Source organism: Pteropus medius, unplaced genomic scaffold (assembly GCF_902729225.1).
Source record: "Pteropus medius unplaced genomic scaffold, Ma_sr-lr_union100, whole genome shotgun sequence".
Classification (NCBI taxonomy): Eukaryota; Metazoa; Chordata; class Mammalia; order Chiroptera; family Pteropodidae; genus Pteropus; species Pteropus medius.
This window is the reverse complement of record NW_024352786.1, coordinates 2,351,569-2,376,409: the sequence shown is the minus strand read 5'-3', so window position 1 is coordinate 2,376,409 and position 24,841 is coordinate 2,351,569. Positions and strand designations below refer to the sequence as shown.

General features: G+C 41.9%; 2 protein-coding genes across 4 annotated transcripts in view; one reads left to right on the top strand and one right to left on the bottom strand.

The window, feature by feature from the left end:
- Positions 1-10,883, top strand: part of MANBA (mannosidase beta) — an 81,778-nt gene extending 70,895 nt beyond the window's left edge. For both annotated transcript variants that reach the window (XM_039848888.1, XM_039848889.1), the window contains exons 14-17: positions 3,280-3,424; positions 6,093-6,235; positions 7,098-7,352; positions 9,701-10,883. In XM_039848888.1, the coding sequence (XP_039704822.1) occupies positions 3,280-3,424; positions 6,093-6,235; positions 7,098-7,352; positions 9,701-9,925 (768 nt within the window). In that variant the 3' untranslated portion in view covers positions 9,926-10,883. The remainder of the gene's footprint in view (positions 1-3,279; positions 3,425-6,092; positions 6,236-7,097; positions 7,353-9,700) is intronic.
- Positions 10,884-21,089: 10,206 nt separating this feature from the next.
- Positions 21,090-24,841, bottom strand: part of NFKB1 (nuclear factor kappa B subunit 1) — a 109,064-nt gene continuing 105,312 nt past the window's right edge. For both annotated transcript variants that reach the window (XM_039848854.1, XM_039848855.1), the window contains exons 23-24: positions 24,171-24,348; positions 21,090-21,580 (exon numbers count right to left, since the gene is read on the bottom strand). In XM_039848854.1, coding sequence (XP_039704788.1) covers positions 21,423-21,580; positions 24,171-24,348 — 336 coding nt within the window. In that variant the 3' untranslated portion in view covers positions 21,090-21,422. The remainder of the gene's footprint in view (positions 21,581-24,170; positions 24,349-24,841) is intronic.

The following is a 24,841-nucleotide window of genomic DNA, read 5'->3' as shown; positions in this document are numbered from 1 at the left end:
AAAAACTTTGAAATTTATCATATATTATCACCAAAAGAAGCAATGCAAGAAGCGAAGAAATTAATTGGAACAAACTGTTCTTAACTCTTGTATTAAAAAAAACCCGAAACCGTTGAAATGCCTAATAATTGGAGAAAGATTAATCAAAAGTGATATAACTATATAACCACTCAAAGCACAGAGATATATAGAAAGTGCCAGCTCATGGAAATGTACATATGTGAAAATTAAGTAAGAGTAGAACACAAAATTACAAATATATATGTTGTAATATATGTTAACGAAGGCTGGAAAAGAATTTAAGGTGATGTAAATAGATGCTCATCAGATTTTTTTTTTCCCTGAAAAGAAGCTTAAATTAACCATGAAGGAAAAGAAAATGCAGGTCACCTCTACCAAGAACATCAGTAATGTATCGAGTTGTCCTCTGGATTGAATCTAAAGAAGCACGAATGTGACTATTTCCTACTCAGTTATATGTTAGTATTTTGTTCCTACCTCAGAATTCTGGTTTTTACTTTTTCCCTGTTCACCCTACTTTATAAATCTGGATCCAAGGAGAGCATTTCCAGTTCCGAACTTCTTGAGTTCGGGATACCCCTCTTCCCGTACACTCGTGAGTGGATGCTGAGCCAAGTTCCTGGGGGTAATGTTGAAGTGTTGCAGGTTCTTTGGCTCCTTGGGTATATGAGGAGAGGGCCAGACTTTGAGAATACTTCAGGTCCTGGGAGTTCCAGAATGCGGGCCGGCACCCGGAGGGGGGTGTCTGTGGTGATTGCCATTTGGTGCCTGAACTTGGCCTGTGCTGGGCCAGCAGCATCTCCTGGGCTGTCTAGGGTGACTGGAATCCCTCTCTACCTGTTGTTAAGCATTGGTGTGACGAGGACCTCCTCAGGCCTCCTCTTGTGATCCCTTTTCACACAGCCCAGAAAGCAATGGCTGATTTTTCAGGAATCTCAGGACAAGAACAGAGATTTCTGGTTGTTCTGGCCTCAGGTATGTGTGCTGCAGTGGCAAGGACTGTGGCTGGCTTGAGTTTTGTGCCCAAAGGCCAATTTAAGCTTGGTTAGTGGGAGTATTTATTTGGAAGCTCAGGGTGATTTAAATGAGTTCAGATTATCAACTCTTTTAAACAAATGTAAAGATTACTTTCTGTGTTGATGTGGGCTAAGATCCTCTAGTGGGCATATATTCATTTCTTGACTGCTTCATCTTCACTGAACTTTCTAGAAGTTGCTCCACAACACTGATTTTGCACAATAACTCAACAAACCTGTGAAGCTTATTCAAAGGACTTAATTTCTCTGTGCCTAACAATCCAGGCCTAGAAGTAGATAAATATCTTTCTTCTTCGGTTTTAGTTCAAGCAGGACTGTTATTTTTATAAGGGATTTGGCCACAGATGCTGAGTCTAATTGCAGATTAGCCTGACTGACAATCAGAATTCTTAGGTCTCTTTTTCTGTTTCATTCCCTCTGACTCAGTGTTAGATGAAAATATTCAGACTGCATCCACGGTCATTTCGAATTGACACCAGTGCTGCTCTGTTGGTGAGATTCTTACTTTCTTTAGAGCATATTTGCCTGTAGTCATTGCTGTAGTCCCAGTGGTTTGGTTCCTGAATGAGAAGGGAATTTCTTCATCTGCTCAGAGCTAACATTATCTCTTGCTTGGAAGATTGTAAGAGCTGTCTAAATGGTCTCCTTATATCTACTGTGGCCGTTCTGCCTTTAGTAGTCAGAGTTGTCTTATGGAAATACAAATCTGGTCACTTCATCCTTTAGCATGAAAGCTTCCTGTGATTCCAGTTGCCTTTAGGCTGTGCACCAAAACCTTCCCAGGTCTGCCCCTTCCATCTTGCCGGCCTCTCTCCCATCATTCCCAGCTCTCTGTGCTCCCCCACCTTGGCCTTGTAGTTCTTCACCTGTGCATTCTCCTCTCACCACATGTTGTCCTCTCTGGCTGCAAGGTCCTGCTCTCTCTGCTCTTCTTTGAGGACAATCTTCACCCGTCAGCTAAGCCCATTGTCTCTACTGTCCAAGCTCCTAACATTGTACACCTCTCCTTCTTAGCACTTTTCCTGTTTAAAGTTAACATTCATTTGTGTGAATCTTTGATTAGGCCTATCTTGTACACAAGCCAATAAGTTCCATGAGGATGGGCTGTATCTGTCTTGGCCGGCAGAGGAGCTTACCATCGCCAGCATGTAACACATACTGTAGGTGCTTATTAATATTTATTGAATGACCATGATTTCTCCTTGTGTTACCCTTCTGGAATTTTATGGCTCTGCTTCATTTAAGTCATAATTTCATCTATGACTTCCTCACTAGCCTGCCTACCTCTATCTTCAGATCCTACCTTTATCAGAACTTTTCCAGCTTTATAGGTAAGCATCTGAGCTTAGTCTTCTAGTGGCCATGCATGCATTTTTTTTTTCTTTTTCTGGGAAAATCCAGACCCTGCTCCAAGGCCGTCTTTTTCTCTGAGGAATCTTTGCAGCTCTGACCATTTCTCCAGGTTCTCCTTGGTGACCTCTCCTAATGATCTCTCATCCATGAGCCTCTCCTAACTACAACTCCAAGCTAAGGACATGTGACACACAGCTTCAGTAACAACAGCAATAAAAGAGACTGATCAGTGACGATGACAATAATTAAGGGCCTTGTATTACGTTCTTTAGTGCCTTTTAAACAAGAACTAAATTCACTTTTCTCATTGCCGCAATTTGCTATCTATTCTGCTATAATGAAGAAATTGCAGTCATAAGAAATTTTACATTATCAACAGTTATGATATAAAAACAATTGCTTGACTAGAAAAAAGAAGTTAGGGATTAGACAATATCAGACTCATAATAAAGTTATTTTTCCCATAGAATTTTTTTCTAATAAAACTTAATGAAAAGGTTCATCACTGCAAAAAGCTTAGCGTTTGACTACATATAGCATTTGCTCCAGAACAAGTCATTTCCTGTCATTGCCTACGCTGTCATCAGCAAAGAACCTTTTACACCGTCCTGTTTTCTTGATCGCCCATTGTTATAATAAATCAAACAGCAAGCCTCTAAAGCAAACCAGCTCTTATAGACAACAGCTTCTCTCAAGCTAAGAGGCTAGTTCCAGATCCAGTATAATAATGGAATATATAATGCTAATCAAATTCCCAATTTATCCAACTTGCTTGAAAAAATACCCCTCAAGTCCTGTCATTTTCTCAGATCCGGACAGCTTACATCAAACAATAACACCTGTGTTTTAATGTTTCTCCACGAATCAGGTGATGCAGGCCCAGTGTGTCAAAACAGAAACTGAATTCTACCGCCGCAGTCGCAGCGAGATAGTGAACAGACAAGGGCACACCATGGGGGCACTGTATTGGCAGTTGAATGACATCTGGCAGGCTCCTTCCTGGGCCTCTCTAGGTAAGTGTTTCAGCATTCTTTGTGTGTTAGAGAGAAAGTAATACCTGTGGGGAGAGGCACTGAGAAAGAACAGAGGTAGAGAGGAGGTTCGCCAGTAGCTTGTCTAGAAACCACCTCCGCTCCCGCAACCCACCATCAGCCCTTCCAGGGGCCTTAGAGGCAGCCTCGTTAGAGTTCTGTGCTGTGCAGAGTCACAGAGCAGGCCAAGGCATTTATGCACAGGGACCTCAGCCACGTGTCTTATGATTATTGCTTCGATTTGAATTTATTTAAGAGGAATTTCCAGGGCAAAAGGAGCATTAAGATTCCTTTCTGTTTAGGAGAATTCAGCCACATGGAAGGTTGGCCCTTCTAAGTGTTAAAATGTCACTTTCCCTGACTCCCTTTTACATCCATGAAGTCCTGTTTATTTTGCTCTATTTATCTCTTGGGGGAAAGATAGTAGAGTCAGAAATCCAAGTAGGAAGATTCTAAGTTGAACCAGTTCAACTAGCAACAGGCGAGGTGACTGGCATGGCACTTACAGTTTCAATTATTCTATTTTGATACATTTAAAAAATTAAGGAGTAATAATAAATCTTCAACCTTTACCAGAGATGGTTTCAAGCAAAGTTCAGTTAATAATATACAGAAAAATTTTGGGTCAAAAATGAAGCAAGCTTGTAAAAGTAAAAAGGTCATGTTTCTGGCTGAGGCTCTTAAACTGTATGCAAATCCAAAGGCTGTTTACTGCAGCCTTTGACTAGTGCCAGGTCCCCTCTTGAAGGAAGCTAGTATTTGATCAAGTTTCTCTGGCCAAACTCTTTATCAACACTAACTAGATAGAAGGGTATTGGATGAGAATCAGGGGTAGACTGTGGGGAAGTAGCCTTCTGGAACACTAAACACCAGACAAAGAGATATTGTTCAAAGACACGTGGATGCTAACCATGGTCTCTGCCTGTGAACGAGGTCGTGGACTTCTGAGGCTGACTTTGGTTCAAGAAATGGGAGAGCCCAAATTTTAAAACTTCTCTGAAATGACTGCATGCAGCTTATTTGAATGAGTTCTTCAGAGAAGGTGGGTAAACCCAAGTATAGGAGTCTGATGGCAGAGCAAAACTTGGTCTGTCTTCTAAACTCTTGTGGGGCCTCTGTGGACAGGGTCACCATCTCCTCATATCTGTTAGGCAAATTAGGTCCCAGGGAGAAGCTGTGACAAGTTATGCTATGTCTTGTCCTGCTTTGGACAGCCTCTTAGCCTCTGTTTAATTCTCTTAATTGCCTCAATAAATCTAGTATTATAGTATGTGCAGGTAGGGGAGGTATATGTCACCTCTTACCATCTGAAATGGTAATACTTTAAAGGGATCAGTAGCTATTTGGACTCTTTGGGTTCTTATATATTTCTTAAAAAAAAAAAAACTAGTCTTGTTTGGAGTTATAATTTTGCAAATACAGAAATCTACTGGGCAGTTTACTTGGCTCATAAATTTAAACAATTACAGAGCTAATGGCAAAGCCAGATTTTGCATAGTATTTTAGTTGGTTATGCAGAGTATTATGCTGCTATCCATGCTTTGTCACTGATAAGTAACTAGGGTGTTTACCAGTGAGATATTCTGCTTCAATAATGTTGTCTTGAGTGTAGTCTATGTGTGGCCTTGACCAATGGAGCTACACATTTGAAATCTTTTTCCTGTAATGGATAGCACACATGAGAGTATGTAAGTTACTTCAGTTATGAGCCACCTTCTATTTATGAGAAAACTTTCCAAACATAAGTTCTAGTTCATTTTATAAATCTAATAGGAAAGTCCTCTCTACCCCTCCCCCATTGTTGTTTTTAAGGGGAACTACTAAGAGTTGAGATTGAAATGCTGAAAGTTGAAATTTTGCAAAACCTTAAAAATTAGTTCTATCTCAACTTTACATTGTGAATTCTGTAGTTTCTCTCTCTCAGAAGTTGTTTGGTGATACAGTGCTTTGTGGGGTAGGATCTTCTGTTTGAATTAGAGGCATGTGGAAATATTTTTAGTTTGTGGGTTTAGCATACTAGACAATGCCCATGCAACAGGGCACAGAATTCGACAGATTTTCTACAGCTTCTAGTTGTATTTGAGGAACTGTCATTAATTGTCATCAGTGTGGATATTCTCCTCCAGTCTGAACTTGCCAGCCATATTAGTGATCACGGTCATTTTGTTCCGCTCAGAGGACTTGTGCCTAGAGGAAAGGGAGACTTTGAGCTCTAAATCACTCTTACAAATGAATATTTGTAACAGGCATTCACTGCCAGTGCTACTGATTTCCTTCTTCATGTATACACAACAAAAAGGAGTGTTGGGACATTGAGCTTCTGGAAGCAGAATAGCATGTGAGAAAGTGCTAGCTGGGAGTCAGGTCTGGGTTCAAAATACTACCTGTGGCATGATTGACTTAACTGCTTGAGCCTCTGCTTCCTCCCTTGAAAAGCGGGATGTTAATGCCTGTCTCCATCAGATGTGAGGATGACATGAGGTAATGTCCAAAATGTTCAGAGCCCTCAATGAACATGGGTTCCCACCCATGTTTTGTCTCCTCCCCCTCCACTCAGCTTCTAGAATCATGACAAGTCACACAGGGGGCCATGTGGATGATGACTGACTGGTGACCCTGCCCATCTCCTAACTTTCTTGACTATTTTTAGAGTATGGAGGAAAGTGGAAAATGCTGCATTACTTCGCTCGGCATTTCTTCGCTCCGCTGTTGCCTGTGGGTTTTGAGAATCAAGGTGTGTTTTTCGTCTATGGGGTATCAGACTTTCACTTGGACTGTACCGTGATACTCACTGTAAGTCGCTTGGCTTTTTTTTCCTCTTTTATGATAGAGAGAATTTTAGATTATTAGTTATTTGGTTCTATTTCTTTTGGGAAAAAGAAAAGAGAAACTAATTTGTATCAAAATGTTTTTAGTGCCTGTAGCAGAAAATGGGCTGTCCTTGAAGTCAGAATACTTCAGGGTAAAACTTTACTGTTTAGTCTGTAATCTTAAGCCTGATGTCTTGGTGATTCAGCTTCCTCATCTGTAAAATGATACCAGCCAATCTTCTTAAAGGATTTTGTGGGTAGTGAATAAAAGAATTAGATGGAAGTGAATTATAAACCGTAAAGTGCCACTTAAATGAAAGTTGATTTATAATCATAAAAAGCTGGAAACAGCCTAAAATTTATAAAAAGAAATTTTAAAAAATGGCATGTTAAAGTATAAATCAGTAAAATTATTCAGAATGCATATGTAGAAAAATAAACTTGTATTTAAAACAGTGCTAGGTAAAAAGAGAGAGTAAAAACTCAAAGTAGTCTTGGTTAGCTACAATTTGGAGGACGTTGAGAATAGGTCATGTTTATGGAATAATTACAATGCCCCGGGAACTGTGCCTCTCATAGATTATTTTATGTGGTTCTCACAACAGCCTGTGAAGTTAGTACTTTTATTATTCTCATGTTACATAGGAAGAAATGGCGACTTTGAGAAGTTGAGTAACTTGCTTAGTTACATAACTAGTACTTGATGGGGCTGAGGTTAAACTCAGGTTTTATAGTCTCTTAGCCACTCCTGCTATTGTGACTTTCATTGATTATTACTACTATTATTCTCTAAAAATAAAAATAGTAACCAAGATTTTTTTTTTTTTTTTGTTCTGTCTCTGTAGGTGAGAGTCCACTCATGGAGTTCCCTAAAGCCTTTGTGTTCTCATGTAACCAAACATTTTGTGATAAAAGCAGGGGAGGCTGTTCGCCTCTATCAGGAGCCAGTGTCTCAACTGCTGAGATGTGGGAATTGTACTCGGCAAAGCTGTGTGGTTTCCTTTTACCTGTCAACTGACAGCAAACTTTTGAGCTCAACCAACTATCACTTCCTGTCCTCACTGAAGGAGGCCGTTGGGCTTCACAAGGCACGTATCACTGTAAGTACCAGTCGGGTGGGGTCACTGTGGTGTTGTGAAGCTGTTATGCATTTAGGCAGGCACATTGCATCTTGCTTTTTGAAGAACTTCTCCTTGGAATTGAGTTTACCCAAGGCCTGGGGAATTTTGTCCCCTTGCCACTGGAAGCTAAGACCAAATAGTTTTTATTTCTAATTCATCGTTTGTTTTGGTTCGTGCTCTTTCTGCTGTCCCATTACTTCACCCTAGCGGGGCTGGTGCAATGGAGAGAGAGACAGCAGGGTCATCACCATTGGTCCCCCAGCTAAGTTCCGGGCTCTGTCCTGGGTGCTTTTAGTGTACCAACCCTGATGTACTATCTTCATTTACAAATGAGAAAATGAGTCTGGAGAGGCTGAGTAACAAGCCCAAGGTCCTGTAGCTAGCAAGTGCCAGAGCCCAGTAGAAGCATTCCAATTTTGAGATTTTAAGTAGAACTTATTAATTTTTAAAATTTTAGTCTATACTCTGATTAATTGCTTCAAAGTAGCTTAATCAACAGATCTCTATAATTGCCAGGAAAAAAAATGACATGATCAGGATGTGTTATAAAAATTGTGCAGCTGGAGAATTTGGAATCGATAGTCAATTGAAAACCTTTCCTTTTTCCTCCTACACATTATGATTGAAAATATTTTTCTAGGAAGTTTCATTCTCTATTTTTAGTGAATTTTAAATTTGTTTTACACTTTACTTCACTGAGGTTTAAGTTGGCGGATATTTTTACATTTACTTTATAAAACTTCTTAATCCTTGAATTGAAAACATATCTTCTTTTCCAGTTAATAATGAAATATTCACTTAATGAAATCTAAGGTGTCTGTAATAACTGATACGAAACAAATATGAAGGATATAACATACATTTACATAGCTTCTTTCCAGAAAAGAGAAAAAAACCAAAAACTAGTAGACAAATTTGTGGTCTCTAGACTTAGGATTTTGAAAACAATTTTTTTCTTTCTTTAACTAGGTCTTTATTACCTTGGAGAAATTGGGAGTGGGAGAGAATTGGACTCCTTTTTTGTCTTACCTCATTTGAATTTCAATGAGACTTACCCTTTTAGAGGAAAGTAATAGTAATAATAATAATAGTTAACATTTACCGCAAGCTTACCAGACTAGGCTGGAAACTTGCTTTCCCTGCCTCCCGGAAGCCAGGGTTCAGGCGGGAGTCCTGGGCTCTGCAGTCAGATATATGGAGATGAGAGTTCCAATCAGAAGTCAACAAGAATGAGCAGGAGCCAGAGTCTCTTCCGGCCTTTGCCTTCGCGCAGCAGTAGCTGAGGCCTCCCTGGCAGCCTTGTGGGTAGTTTGGGGCCAGCTGTGTGAAGTGCATGCCTGCAACTGCTTGAGAATTTGGGAATTTGACATTTAGCTTCAAGTCTGGGTGGCCGATTTGGGAATTTGACATTTAGCTTCAAGTCTGAACCTCTGACCCTCTGAGAGCTACCTAATAATACACTTAATTTTCTTTTTTGCTTCTACCAAAAAAGTTCTTCTTGTTTATAACTCAGCACTCAGAATAGTGATCATACAAGTGTGTAAGGCTAAAATTATATATAGTGAAAATTTCCCTCATAAATTCTTTATGTCACATATATCATATAATGTTAGAACTACAGTATGGCATGTTGAGGAGTCATGTTTCATGACAAACACAAAGCTTTAACGACCAGGTCACGCTCAGTCCATACTGACACTAAGAGAGGCTCGCAAATCCCCACCCTCTAGAGTGCAGCTCAGCCTCACTCAGGACACGTGCTGATCGGCTAATTAATGACAAGATTTAAACTACTCTCCCCTTTGCTGATATCACGTGGGGTTCACACATGTTAAAAGTGCTTGTAATGTGACTTTACAGTACTATACAATAAAAGAGAGAAAACTCCAATGCTAGAGCTTTTGCAAATGCCTGGAAGGCTACTGCCTAGATTGCAGGATCGTTTCAGAGGTCAGCACCACTCTGCAGCTGGTTCCAGATGGATCCTGAGAAGGTCATTAAATGGCCCAGCAGTTATACAAAAATAGTTGTCTTTTGATACCCTGAGAAAAACTATAAAAGATACCAAGCTTTGAGCTTCTTGTGAAATATTCTCCATAATAATAGGAGACTCTGTATATCTACACTTGGTTTTAGATTACAATTTCATAATTTCCCACAGCCTTAAAAAAAATTACCATATTTTTTTTAGTATTTGTCAGTGCATGGAATATATGACGTTGGCAGTTGCAGAACCACAGTTGTAGGAAATGCACTCCTGGTTAGGCCCACGTAAACGTTCTGACAGAAAGCTCTTATCCTTCACTTCATTTCTCTTTTTCTTTCAGGCTATCATCTCTCAGCAAGAGGATGCATTTGTGTTTGATCTGGAAACCTCGGCTGTCGCTCCCTTTGTTTGGTTGGATGTAGGGAGCATCCCAGGGAGGTTCAGTGACAATGGTTTCCTCATGACTGAGAAGAAGCGGACTATATTATTTTACCCTTGGAAGCTCACTAGCAAGAGTGAATTGGAGCAATCTCTTCATGTGACTTCCCTGACTGATATTTACTGAGGGAATCCAGTAAATGGACACTGGGATGAAGCATTTTTTTTATTTCTTTTATTTTTGAAGGTAAAAACAATGTTAATGTGAGCGTTTCTCACATATGTAAAATTTAGTTCACATTTCATCAGATATTTGTATTGACAGAAAGCAGAAGTATTGACAATATATATATTTTTTAAAAAATTAGTTTCAGGTATATAGCACAATAGTTAGGCATTTATATAATTGATGAAGTGATCCCCCAGTTACTCTATACATAGCCATTACAATATCGTTGCCTATATTCCCTATGCTGTACTCCATCTCTCTGTGACTGTTTTGCATAAAGCATTTCTAAGGCACTGACTGGAGCTGAAGGCAACCAGAGACAAGCTGAAGGAGCTGGAAACGCGGCTGCTTGCTGCCATGCCTCTGATTCATCAGTGTGAAGAGCATGTGCAGCATTCTTTTAGGGAAGGGCGTTTACTCGGGTCTCCTCCAATGAGGCTGTGCCTAGGTATGCTTCACTCTGTGCCCGGACTGTGTTTTAGTCCTTCTCTTCACGGCTTTGGTACCACATGCACCAGTCATCACCAACCGCCTCTCCCTACCCAAAAAAAGCCCACGCAGGTAGCCCTCTCGGGGAACCATAGGAACATGACCATGGAGCTTCAGATTTGGCTCAAATATGCTTTCCAGTGTAAAGGAGTAAGATTTAGACTTCTTGACCCTGGTAGCAAAGTGGTATTCACTTTAGCTTGGGTTTAAATCATTTTAAATTTATATTGATTAATTATAAGAAACTACAGAATTGCTTTATTATGCATTATCATGTTTATAAAATTACATTGATGATAAAGTGAATAGGGCAAAATGTTAAGTACCAATTTGGGTAGAAATGTGTAGGAACTTTTTTGTACCACTTTGTAACTTTTTATAAGTTTGAAATCAATTAAAATTTACACAAATTGCATTGACAACTTGATATTTCATCTGTGGCATGTTTAATCATTCCATAAACATTCAGTTATGTCCAATACTGTGCTGGGCATTAATTCCCATTTAGTTCTGGCCAAGTTTTTACTCTACTTGATAATTCGGGAGAGTTTGAAGAATCTATCCTAAGGTATTTGAGGGTTTTCTCTGGGAAGAATCATGCATTTGGTTATAGAATGGACCACCGATGAGAGTTTGGCTTTAATATCAAGACTAATTAGGTAGTAGTCTTGGTTTTAAAACAGAACTTTTAGGCATGGTTCAGTGACTAAAAAGAAACTAAATGTAGACAATCCAGATCTCTTCTTCAGTATCTAAGAGTTTCCTCATTTTCTGTATTTCAGTATCTATATAATAGCCTTATGAGGGTCTGAAACTTAGTGGTGTAACTCAGAACATTCTTACTTGATAAATATTATATCATTTTCTTGTCATGTTGAAAATCCTGTTTTATTAAACTGTTGCTGGGGGACAGGAGGATATTCTTCATAAAACTGGAGAATATTCTATGCCAGGTGCCCTGTGGGGTAGGCTTTGAGGTTGTTGGGACAGAATTTACATCACAATTCTGCCCTTGGGAGCTCTAACTTTGATCAAGTTATTTAACTTCTATGTTCAGTTTTATGGCGGTAAAACAGGAATAATTATATGGACCTTGTAAGTTTACTTTGAAGAATAAATAAAAAATGTCGCTGAAGGGCTCAGCACAGTGCTGGCAGTGAGGGCTCTGTAAGTAGAAGCACCATCCTGGGGTGTGATTTTGTCCTAGAGAGGGCAGGGCTTCCAGCCACACTTAACTTGGATCGGAATCCAGGTTCTGAGGCTTATTGGATGTGTGGCCTTCGGCAATCACTTTACCTTCTGAACTTTAGTTTTCTTATCTGTAAAATGAAGATAATAATCTCTAATCTTCGAAGTTGTTGTGAGGACTAAACAAATAGGGTTTGAAACAAAATAAATGCTAAGTACGTGGTGGTTTTGCTTTTTTAACATCATAATCATTATCATCTAATTAGTGCATGAAGCAATAGTAAAAAGGTAAATAAAGGCAAATGTCTTTTAAACATTTTTTTAAGAAGGGAAGAAGATATCAGAGACAAGTGGATTTGTTAAAGGAAAAATTAGTGGACATAAATATATGCTGACAACAACTCATAAAAGGAGAGAGAGGTGCTACATGCACGTTATTTCTGTAAGAGAATAGAAACATCCAGAACATTCTCCCACAGTTCATGTGTAGCACCGCAGTTAGTCATTTGTACTATTTTAATAAACTTATTTTGCTGCACTTACTGGAATAGAGGCTGATGTACTGACTTGTGGCTTTGGATTTCTGAGAAGGCTTTTCTGTTAGTAGTTGTGCAAACTGTTAATAGAATGGAAAGACCGGGATCAGATCCCTCTGCTGTGGTGGTTGCAAAGCACATTCCAGAGTGAGTGAGATGGAGCGTTCAGTCCACAGGATTACATCTTCCCAAGTTAGAACACAGAGAACAGTAAAATGGTAATTTTCTCATTCACAGTCACTATAACTGTTATTTTTTTCTCTTACTTGACTTTTTATGGTGAGAGGTTTTCAAGCCATGGGAAGTATCTTGGAAAATAAATAAGAAGGTTTCGTCTTCTATTGGAATGAAAGTGAACTAGACTACAAGAGAAATAAAGTGTTCCGAAAGTGACAGAAAGAATATTCTCAGATATGAAACTTATTCCCCAGCTTGGTAAGATTTGGGGAGGAAAACAAATGGGCATTGTTTGTGCAGGAAGTTCAAAGCATTTCAAAATATTTCCAGAGTCTCCCTTGACCGTAGATGCAATCTTATCAATTCTATAAGCATATGAACTGAGAAGAGTTATACAGAAAAGGTATTTAGTAGTATTTCCAAGTCAGTAGGTTAATTCTTTTTTTTTTAATTGACTTATCAGAGGGTGTGAACCAGAGTGATGCCGTTCAAAACCCTAAAAATCCCAGACAAAACTAGTGTCCAGACACTTATATTTTGACTCTAAAGACTGTTTAAGAATTTATTAATTCATTTGCCAAGTAGTTATTGAGGGCCACTCTGAGCAGGCTCTGTCCTTGTCACTGGGGATATTGCAATGAAAAAATAGGCAGATAAGTCTCTGCTCTCAGGGACTGTCCATTGTAGGGGCAGATGGACAATAAGCAAGTAACCAAGGCCATTTCAGCTGATGACAAGTCCTGTAACGTTAGTGTGACTGATGGAGCAATGTTAGATAAGGCCATCTTGTTCAACATTTCGGAAAGTTGTTTTGGAGATTTAGGATAAAAAAATAAATGAAAAAAAGTTTTTCAGTCGATAAAGGAGTCGTGAAAGACCTTCTAATTGGTAAGCTGAGGGTGGGCTGAGCTGCCAAGACATTTTGGAGCCCTTGAATAGGGGCCAGATAGTGAAGGGACTTGGCAGAAGTAAGGGCCTTGCATCACTGGGTCATGTTTTGTAACTACCTCTCATTATCCCTGTAGACATGGGTTACTGAATCCTGCCATGAAAGGAACAATAACACAGCTTAACCACTTAAGTCAGTTCTCAGGCTTTATCAGGATTTGTTGAGCACCAACTTCTGCCATATTGTGTTCTGCAGTGTTCAAGTACAAAGGATGATAGTCACACTGAGTGACCTAGAATTCCTAGGAGATGGGATACCTGGGTCATAGAATTTTCTAGTAAAAGAACCAGTACTTATTCCTGCCTCATAACATATGTGGTAACAACTGTCTTGTTCTGTTATTGTTACTTGTTATGGCTTTCGGATAATTTACTGGATCGTGGGAGACAATTCACATATTCCCGGTAGTTGGAGCAGACATTTTTGCCTGGCTGCCCTACAGCAATGTCCCCTTCTTCTCTGTTAACTATATGTTAACAATTATGTGGCTGTGCGTCCTGCTCCAGGGACTGAATCATGATTGGTTATACTAATTCTCTTCTCTGTTGCCAGTGATTGGTTTAGGGTTAGCATGTGACCCAATTCTGGCAAATGAAGTATAGGTTGACACTTAACCTGGGGTTTTGGAGGCAGATTTTCCTACTTGGTAAGAAAGAGACCTGAAGAGGAACCCTCTGCTATTGGGTGAAGTTGAGAAGCTGCTGTGTGAGGACCTGATGCTTGGAGCTGCTGCAAGCTTTTTGTAACCTTGAGGAAACACGACACAGGGGGGATGTCAGAGATGTTGAATTGCTGAACTAACTCTGTAATCATCTAATTTTGGTCTTCTTATAAAAAATGAGGCCCCCTTTGTTTATGTAGTTGTAGTCAGGTATTCTGATTTTACAACCCAAAGCATCTTAATTGATACAGCAGTTAAAGGTATGGGCATTGAAATCAGACATACTTATGTTGGAGTTCCAGATCTACCACTAGTAGGCTGTTTGTTTATAAGTTATCGAGTCTTTCTGTGCCTTAGTTTCTTTATCTTTAAATATGGCGGTAATAATATTAATAATTAAAAAATAATACTTCATAGGTTAATTATGAGGACCAAATGAGATGATGCATCAAAGAAAACTTAGGGAGGTGGGCAGAACTAGACCCTGCTGAGGCATTAGGTGATAGTTAGAAACAGTATCAGCTAGGGGAACTGGTGGGAATGAAGGAACAGCAGCAGCACCTGGAAGGGGTGAGGTGAGGAACTCGATTCCTTCCCAGAACTGTAAGCTCATCACCCTGCCTGATCATCCTGAACGTACAATTATAGAAAGGGTGAATCAAGTCATACACAGGTCATATTTGGCCAGTAGATGGCCTGATGGCCCAAGCAGTGTTTTAAGAAGTTGAATTATGTGCTTACCTTTAGAAAAGGAAGGATTCCATGTAAAACCTAGATCTATCTCTGATCTTCTTGTAATGATATTAAAGAAAATAAAAAACATTTCTTTAATCCACTCATAGTCAGGTATTCTGATTTTATTATTGGAAAGATTTGAGTGGATAAAGACATGGGCGTGGAAGTCAGACATGGCTGGGCCTTGGAGAGGGCAGTGTGGTGCCTGGTCATCCACTTCCCCGTGTTTGGATGGTGCAGTGGTGTTTCCAGTAAGGAAGGATCTTGAGTCCTGACGCCCAGGTGGGTGAAGGAAGGATGCTGTTCATTTGTCATTGGAACCCAGCTAACATTGGGTGATTGGCATGCTTCCCTATCCACATTTTTGGTGCTTGAACTAAAAGATTAACTAGTCAGCCTTGCAAATACAATGAACTGGATTTTGTCAAAAATCTAAAACATGTGTGCATGCATGTGTGTATGTGTGTGTGTGTATGTGTGTGTGTGTGTGTGTGTGTGCAGACACATATACACATGAAAGCCATGTGTGGTGCAGTGGCCATAGGCTCATGCTCTGATATTGAACCTCCAACATGCAAGTTTGGCTCCAACATATATTGAAACTGGACAAATCATTTAACTTCTAAGCCTCAGTTTCCTTACCTTTAAGATGGATTAATAGTAATTACTATCTCATAGGATCGTGCGGATTAAATAAGATAAAGGATATACAATGCCTAGGGTGGGTAAATGAGTAATAAATGCCAGCTTATGATTATTATTTCTCAAAGGATAAAGTTGGCTATGGCCGGAATGATCAGGCCTAGGAGTCTTGAGTTTTCCTTGCAACTTGAGGTGAAGAAGAAAAATTCAGGCCAACAGCTGAAGTTTTCATCTCCTCCCTCCCCCTTTTTTTGGTAAGCATCTTTCAAATTTTATTGAAGCAAAAAAGTTGAGTAGCAAGAGGCATGCCAGCTGTTGAGTGATTGTGCAAAAAGTTCTGCTTCTTCCAGCAGAGGCCTCTTGTGCACAAGAAATGAGGCCGGTGGTGGGAGAAAGGGACTATGCTGTGACAGGACACGGGTTCCAGGAGCTTCTCCAGAATAATGTGGGGAGGGCGGTCTAAGGAAGAGCTTGCAGGGCCTCCACCCGCTCTCTGGGTTTCAGAGAGCTGGGTGCCAGTGCCCTAGAATGCAGGAGTCTCTCTTGAAAGATAGAGAAAGGGAAGGGTGGAGGGATAAATGGGGAGAGAGAGAAAGAGAAAGGAAGAGAAAGTGAAAGGAAGACAGACAAAGAGAAAGAATGAGAGAAAGAAAAGAAGAAAGAAAGGAAGGAAGACAGAGAAAGGAAGAAAGAGAAAAGAAGAGAAAGGAAAACAGAAAGAAAGAGAAAGGAGAGAGGAAAAACAAGGAGGGGGGAGAGAGAGAGAGAGCGAGAGAGAGCGAGAGAGAGCGAGAGAGAGCGAGAGAGGAGAGAGAGAGGAGAGAGAGAGGAGAGAGAGAGAGAGAGAGAGGGAAGGAGGAGTTGTGAGTGGGTCTGGTGGAGGAGCTCGGGTTTCCCGCAGGCTGCAGGGCTCACAGAGGCACCAGCGCCGCTGCTTGCAGTTGTCAGATCTGCACAGCAACAGCTTTTGCTCTCTGCCTTTCGTTTATTTAATTTCCCTCCACTGTTGCTACCTTGGCAAAAGGGTGGCAACTGAATGATTTTCGATCCTAATTTAATTAGTATGCATCTGTGAAAACTTGGCACAAAGCCTCCAGAATAGATGATTGATGGAGGAGAAGTCAGATGAGCTCTCCTGAGGCACGCTTAAGAGAACAATAAAGAAACAGGCCGAGACAGTCAAGGTGTAATTTGAAGAAAGGACTGCCCTTCTGGTGATGAAGAGGGAATAATGGAGGCATCTTCCTTGGCCTAGCAGGGCCTCTTCTCTCTAATACCCTTGGGGGCACGTGGATGACTTGCTGCCTACACATTCTTTCTTGAAGCTTTAAACTTCAAGAGACTCTGCCTTTCAGAACCAAAGAGGTCCTTGGCCCATACGCTGTGTGCATATGTTGATCATCATTCAAGATGTGATTTTGGCGAGGCAGAAAGGCAGTCAGGGCCAAATGATGGCTGTGACCTTCCCAGATCAGCCCTGGGAAGGAGAAGCCGGCAAGGACTGCTTTGGCATCAGGCTGAAGAGTCCACTCCTTGCCAAGCACACAAGTACTTCCTGAGTATGTCTGTCCCCACCTGGGGGAGGTCAAGTTACCCCAGTGCTATGGTCCTGGGCAGTGATGGGAGCGGGCAGGGGTGGGACATGAGGAACGAGACAGGAGCAGTTCTCTGGGGTGGCCTGCTACTGTGCCGGGGCCTGGCCCTGGAGCTGTGGGGCTCTTCCCAGGGTGGTGATTTCTGGTCCTGCTTCCGCTGGGAGCAGGACTCTGCGCTGATACTGTGGGAACAAATGAGAGGCCCTGGTTCGAATTGCTGGGAGGACAGGAGGAAACGGCAGAACTGGGCAGAGTGTGGAGAAAAAGCTGCTGAGGGTCCCAAAGCATAAGGAGGACAGTGGGGTTGGAAGGAGAAGGGTGGGAAGAGGAAAAGCAACACCCCGGGCGTTCGGGCTGGTGCCCAGTGCCGCTGTGCTGCAGCCGCTGAGTCCATTTGTTGATGGGATGCCGGCTTCCCGCTCCTCAGTATCTCCCCTAACCCCAAAGCCAACCAATGAATCTGGAAAACCAGTGGACAAGAAAGCAGCAGGGCTAGAGGGAGGAGTAAAGGAGACTATGCTTCCACATCGTGGGAATTTAAAAAAAGAGATGGTACTTGGACGATTTACTTAGGTGATAAGATATTGTCCAGCTCCAAGTTCTGTGATCCTTAAAACATAAACAGAATTTTAGTTTCATCTTCTCTTGACTCCTGTGCTTCCACAAGCCCATTACCTGGGGAAGGAAGCACAAATCAGAGAGAAAATTCCCCCTCAAAAGCATAAAATAAGAAGCACAAACCAGTGACCTCCGGCCCATGAAAAATTCGTATTTAAGCATCTCGGCCTGTTATTAGTGAAAAAAAAAAAAAATCAAGTCATGTTAATATTTAAGCAATATGTTCTTTTAGCGATACTGTGGGTTCATTTCGTATTTTGGTTGGGTACATTATGACTCCATCATCTTCATACAGATTTCTATGCATTCTTTTCTCTTTTAAATATTGCATCTTTCCTTCAAAGGATTTCGGACATCATTAAAGAATAAGCTGTGGGATCAGACAAATCTGGATTTGAATCTTGGGAGGGGGAGGTTAGTTGGTATTCAGATTATGTTTCCTCATTGTAAAATTGGGGTTAAATATGTACCTGATAAGGGATGTCTTGAGAATATTATTAGGAATCATGAATGCAAAAGGGCTGGCATGTGATAAATGCTCAGATCTGCCCGGCTCCTTCTCTCCCTTTCTCCTGCTAAGATACAGAAGGTCTGGTTGGTGGGGCCCAGTTCCATGGAGGTGGCCGGGACCATCCATGCCACATGACGACTGCGGGGAAACTCAGGTGGGTAAATGAGCAGCAGCGGGGCTTCCTTCTGCCAAAAAAGAAAGACCGCTAATCCCGAAAAAGTCTAGGTAATGCCTGCAGAGTAGAGAAACATCAAAAGGACACAAAGGTTCTGAGGTAGCTATTTTTAAATGGCTTCCTGCTGAGAGACAAGCTTTCTGGGCAGGTTTACTTCAGGCCCCTTGTAGCTTTCCACCTGAACTTCTGCATTCCTCCTGGTATTTATCCCCATCTGCTGGTACAATATGAAAGACATTCCTTCCTCAGAGGCACAGCTGGTTTTGGTAGCCTTTTCGTTAAAGCATCACGCAGAGGCTCAGGCCAGCACTGAGATCCGGGAGGAGGAAGGTAGTTTCTGGAGCGAAGGAGAAATGAGGCTTCTTATTAACGAAGAGGAATGTTATTTTAAGTCTCAGTATGAGTTGCTTGGTTGTTCCTTCTGCAGTCAGCTTCTCTTTACAGTGATCTTCTGCTACGGGAACAGTCAGGTTAGAGACCTGGAGAATGTTTAATAACCCACTCCACACCTAGAGCTTAAAACGTCAACCATTACTTAATTGACCCATGATCTGCCATTTAATCCAAATTGGCTCAGCAGAGCGGCCTGGCAGCATCAGCTGGGGTAGTCTGAAGGCTAATCGAATGGCTGCTGGCTGGAATCATCTCACTCACACATCTGCTGGTACTGGATGTGACCTCAGTGAAGGCTGTTGACTAAACACCTACATGTGGCTTCTCCATGTGGCCACTTGGCTCCCTCAGGTAACTTGGTTCCAAGAGAGAGCGACCCAGGGGGACTGGGCAGAAGTTGTATTGCATTCTCTGACCTTGGGAGCCACTTAGCAGCTCTTCTGCTCTTGTCACAGGTCCGCCTAGATTCACAGGGAAGGAAAGTATGCCCGTCCCTCCAGTTGGAGGGAGGCCAGCAGTGCACTGCATGATGGGAGGCCTTGTCATGGCCAGATGGAAAATAACTACCTGCTACAGAGAGAAACTGGAGGAGGAATGGGGGCATGCACTAGCGGAGAATTAAGGAAAGTCAGAGCTATTTGTTATAAAGATACAACTTTCAAAAACTAGATGTGTGGAGAAATGGCAGTGTAATAGCAAACAGAAGTAGAATTTAAAAAAAATTTGAGACACACTGTAAAATAAAGAATCCAAACTATTTTCACCATATAATAAAGTCTTGCTTAGAAAGGCCTTCTGTATTTCAAGTTTACTCATCCATAATTTCTAGTATTGCTAGCATTTTTATGGTTTAACTTTTGATACATTTGGAAATTATTTTGATGAAAGGAGGGATGTAGGAGTTCAAATTAATTTTTTTCCCCGAGACTAACAAGTTGAAACATCTACTGATTAATCATCTTTTCCTCCTTGATTTGAAAATTTACTTTATCTTACACTAAATTCCTATATATTTAGGAGTCTACATTTGGGCTCAATTTTTAAAATCTATCTTCTTATCCTATGAAGATAATTCTCCAACTCATGAGTTCTGGAGCTAGACAGACCTGGGTGTAAACTCAGGAGCAGCTGAGCTATTGACTACTTGAACTCTTGAAGCCTCAATTTCTCTGTAAATTGGGGATAATTCCACAAACCTCACTGGGTTATTTTCAAGATTAAATGACTTCATATGTTGTGCAAAATTGGTTAGCATTAGTTCCTAGCAGCCGTGCAGGTTGGGTTCTCTGGGAAGCCGGCTCTGAGATGGGGACTCCTGCGCAGGATGTTTATTGGGAGTGCCCTGGGATCCACACCTGTGACAGGGAAGGGAAAAAAGAGTGCTGGGCAGATGGAAGGAAGAGTTAAGCTGTGATGCAGACCAAACCACACCTCAGGCAAGCTGGAGGGAGCTCTGGAGGTCAGATGGCCCTTCCATGTTGCCCTGAGTTGGGAGACTTTTACACACCATGTCTGTCAATCGGTGTTGCATGGGGCCATCATGGAAATGGGTGTGAGCTAGGCGAGGCGGCTCTCTGCAGCTGGAGGCCTTTTGCCAAGTGTGCTCCCAGCAGCGGGGCTGACAAGTCCTTTGTGGAAGAGGGCTCTTGGCTGACATCACAGTGTCCAGCACGGCACCTCATTCAAACAGTTCATTCCTCTGCTCCCTTATTCCAACTCTGAATGAAGAGCAGTTCAGCAGAGCTTCATACTGGAGGGCTTCTTGTTCGAGACCCTCTGGTATGCTGAAATTTCAACACTTAATGCATCAACAGAGGCTCTGACAACACACTGAGGGTTGTAGAGGGAGAGTTTTGCATGAGATGGAGGAAGGCGAGGTGATACAACCTCAACGGAATGAGCCAAGCAAGCATCTGACGAGCCCAAAGGTTCATCCCAGATTAAAACAATTTTCTTTTGGTAATTTTTATTTATTTATGGATCAGAAAATTGATTCTAAAGGACAATGTGGCTGTGGAATAACCCCGTGATGACAGGGACTCATCTTAGGAAAGTGTTTGTGGAGATCAAACAAGACAAGGTCATCAATTTGCTTTTCCTTTTATTATAAAAGTAAAATAAAAAATAGCATTTATAAATCCATTTTTTCCTTTAAAGTATTTGATCTAAAAAACATATTTACAATAGCGAAATGCAGAAAAAGGGGAAAATACCATTTTCAGCACTGATTGTAACCATGTTTAAATATTAACACATACATGTTCTTTTTTTCAAATCACAGAGGTAAGCACATTAGAAAAAGTAGTAAGCCTTTTTTTTTTATCATACACCAACTCACTTCCATTTCAAAATATCTCATTTAAAATATTCTTAATAAAATATTAAGAATTTTCTTAATTCTTAATCTGAATGCAAGACTGTGCTGTGGACGGCCAGAGAGAAGACCAGGCGGGGACCGTGAGACTCTTTAATGACAGCAGCAGAGGGATGGCAGCAATGACAACAGAAAGCAGCTAGTAAAGCTCAACAAGTTATCTCACCCCCAACGAAGCACCAGCCTTGCCGAAGGCTGTGACGGCTAGATACTATCTGCAAGTGAGCCGAACTGAAATTCATTTAAGAATCAAGAAAGGAAACCACGTTTCAAAGGCTTTGAGTTAAATCAAGAGCGATTCAGGCTGGCAGGTTTTCCTCCAAGCACCACTGGATGGATGCACTTTACCCTCTTTTGGACAATACCACGGAATTTCAGAACTTTGGTTTACAGGTTGGGAATTGCCAGAAGGCTAGATTTTGCCTTCTATAGGTCCATCCTGCCCATAATCGTGGGGCATTTTGTTAAGAGTTAGCAATGAGCTGCTGCTGGTCAGAGACTCTGTAAAGCTGAGTTTGCGGAAGGATGTCTCCACGCCGCTGTCACAGATGCTGTCGTCCTGGAGCTCATCTGAGGGGAGAAAACACAATTCACTGTGGGGCAGTGGGAACAAGGTGACACCTTTGCTCTCGTACACCTTTCATTTTAGCTGGGCTCAAAGTTTGGATCTAAAATGCACATGAGCTACTTCTGTCCATTAATTTTTAAAACTCACCACACCCCGCCTACCCTATCACTTGTCGGTGCTGTTCAGAGTGGGGTGAGGGACAGAAAGCACCCAGTTCTATAAAAACTGTGAAGACACCAAAATCTAGCCTCATGTTTATCAGAATTCTTCCTGAATTCTCTTGGCCTGAAGTGCACCTTTCTTTCTTAGAAATCTGGTGTATTTTTCTGACTACCGTATTACCTATTTTATAGCTGGGGACATCGCTGAACCTTATGCAAAATAAATTGGTGACAGAAGTAGGAACTAAAAATAAGGAGTCCTTCCAGGCCTTATATGCTATTAAGTACTATATATGCCTCAAAAACATTTTGGTAGCAAAAAATAAGATGATTTGGATGAAAATGAGTCTATACTGGACAATTAGGTCAAAAGCTTGTTGAGAAGTGTCTTCAGGGATCTGAACAACGTGAATTATTTCTGAGAGAGACAGAGAATTACCAAGGGGAGAGAAGTCTAATATACTCGAATCAAAATGCTATCTTCTTATATATTAAATTACCATAAATAATTAAGACTTTAATGGCAGTAACATGGCTATTGTCTTGTTATTGACTGATTTATTCAATTGACCAATCTTTATTGGGTTCCTATTATGTGCTAAGAGCTGTGAGGTATTTTAAAAATAACTATAAATCAAGAGCTTAATGCTTTTTAAGATATAAGTACTCATTTGTGTGGAAGGATCATTAGGTTATGAGATAGGAAATGTGGGTTGTTTTCCTGGTGGATGCAGTATTCCTTTCTTAAGTGGACACAACACTGGTCCTGATTGCCCTAGGGAGGGTACCCCCAATAAGGTGACACTGGTGCCAAAACTGAATGGTCAGAAGGAGCCAGACAGGTGAGGATATTTCAGGGAAGAGGAAGAAAAGGTTCCAAGGGCCCAAGGCTGGATTGGATCAGTGGGGCGGATGAAAGCCATTTTTAACAAGGACAACGGGTAAAGAAGGGACATTGCCTTTGTTGCTCACTGCCCCACCTTCAAAGCCTCACACAGCAGTCAACATACAGGACACAGCCAGTAAAGATTTGCTGAATGGACAAATGGCCTGGAGGGTGTACAGCAGGAGTACCATAATCTCACTAGTTTTTAAAAAGCATCACACTACCTGTTGTGTGGAGAATAGACTGAAGGGAACGGGGAGACTGATGAGGAGCTGCTGCAGGAACGGAGGTGGTGAGGGTGGACTGGGCGAGGGTGGCGGTTGTGGAGAGGAAGAAACCTGATGTGCGGTGGTTAGGACTAGGAAGTACTCACGGGAAAGTCTTAAGTTTTTGTCTTAACTTCCTGGAGGATGGCGGTGCTTCTAACCAATGTGGCCAGTACTCAGTCCAGGTGGGGTACTGATAGTCCCATGTAATAAGGACGAGCAAAGAGGGCCTAGGACTGGGCTCTGGAGGGCTGTGACTTTAAAGGGGGAGTGTGAAAGAGGCAGTGAGGTGAGTGTGCTGTGGAAAAGCCAAGAGGGGAGACTGTCTGAAGCAGGAGCAACTGCTCAGCTGGGGTACATGTTGGCAGTGGTGGAGAAGACAAGAAGGATGGTGAGCAGATCTGGCCAGATACTGGGCATCAAGACAAGCGCAGGGCTGGTAGAGTGGCGGGGATGGGCCCCGGCTGCAGGAGTCAAGGAGCGGGGAGAGGGTGAAGAGCAACTGTAAAATACCCTCCTGAGCAGCTTCGCTGTGTGGGGAACAGAGGAATTGGGCTGTAGGTAAAGGGGAAGTGGGATAAAGGGAGTGCTTTTTTGGTTTTGTTTTGTTTTTTACTTTGAAAAGATGAGGGAAACCACAGCATGCTTGCTAGGTGATCCAGTAGGAGGGAGAAACCACTAGTGCAGGGGAAGGGATGTTGGGGGTTGGAAAGAGAAAGCATGAAATGGTTGTTTAGAGGGTGGGAGAATAATTTAAAGGGAAGTACAGGGTTGTTGGGCTGTGTGGAGTCCAGCATGTTACATGTTTTAGGTGGATGACAGATGGAACCAATAATGGTGGGAGACAAGGTCCGTGTTACGAACATGGGGAGGAGGCTGAGGGTCTGGGGGGCGTGTGGTGGGAAACCCACTGTGTCTGTCTACAGTCTGGGTGCCAGTGCTGGTTCCAGTGTATTTTCTCTCTCTCTAATTTAAAAGATGAGAGAAATAATATTTACCTTAATCACCCACCATCATGTTGTTTTTTAGTATTTATTGTAAATCTAAGTAACTCAGGTATCAATGTGATTGTTCCTGGGGACAGCCCCTTATGTGAATGGAGGTGTCAGGAGGGGCAGAAGGTAGAATTTGTGAATCCCCGGTGGGGAGGAGACTGACACACAGGACAGCATGGTCAGGAGAGAGTGGTGGGGAGGACATGCCATATCCCGAGACCGAACACACGGGCCTGGGGAGCCCGAAAAGACCTCGACTGCTTTCTCTGTCTTTTTTTCTTTACCTATTTGCTGTCTTGTGGAGGCAGGTGAGAGAGGCAGCAGGTGGACCTGGGAGGTCTTCACTGGGCTGGGGGCTGCAGTTCCTGAGGTGCTGAAGGCCGCCTGGATCACTTCAATGGCTTCAGTATAGCCCATCTGTCTGAGGGCCTCTACCAGCTCTCTTATTGTGCCCCCAGAGACCTGCAAGAAAAAAATAAAGTATGTTCTTGGGTGAAAACTAGTTCAAGGAACAACCAGGCAGGCTGTAAATGCTCCAGCACATGCAGACGGTGCTTTCTGCATCGTGAGAATCAGGTGGTCTGGAAAGGTCAGAGTGAAGAGCGTCTTAAGAAAATACAAAATCTTTGAGTCATGTTTTGTGTTTCACCTCAAAGACTCACTCACGAAATCACAGAGGAGCAGTTTACAGTAAGCACAGAATGAGCGAGAGAGAGGGAGAGATATGCCTAGGCAGTGAAACTCAACCTAGAGTGAAGTTTATGCAGTATCCTTGTATAAGTGGAAGCTCTGAAAGCCATTGAAAAATACGAGCTATCAATAAAAGGTCCAGAAGAAAATAATTTCGCCTCATGTTTTTCTTTTAGTTTTAGAAATTAAAGCATCACAAGGCAATGGCTCCACTAGGAGTCACCTCACAGAAAGTTGATTCCATGTTCCGACATGTGATCAAGGC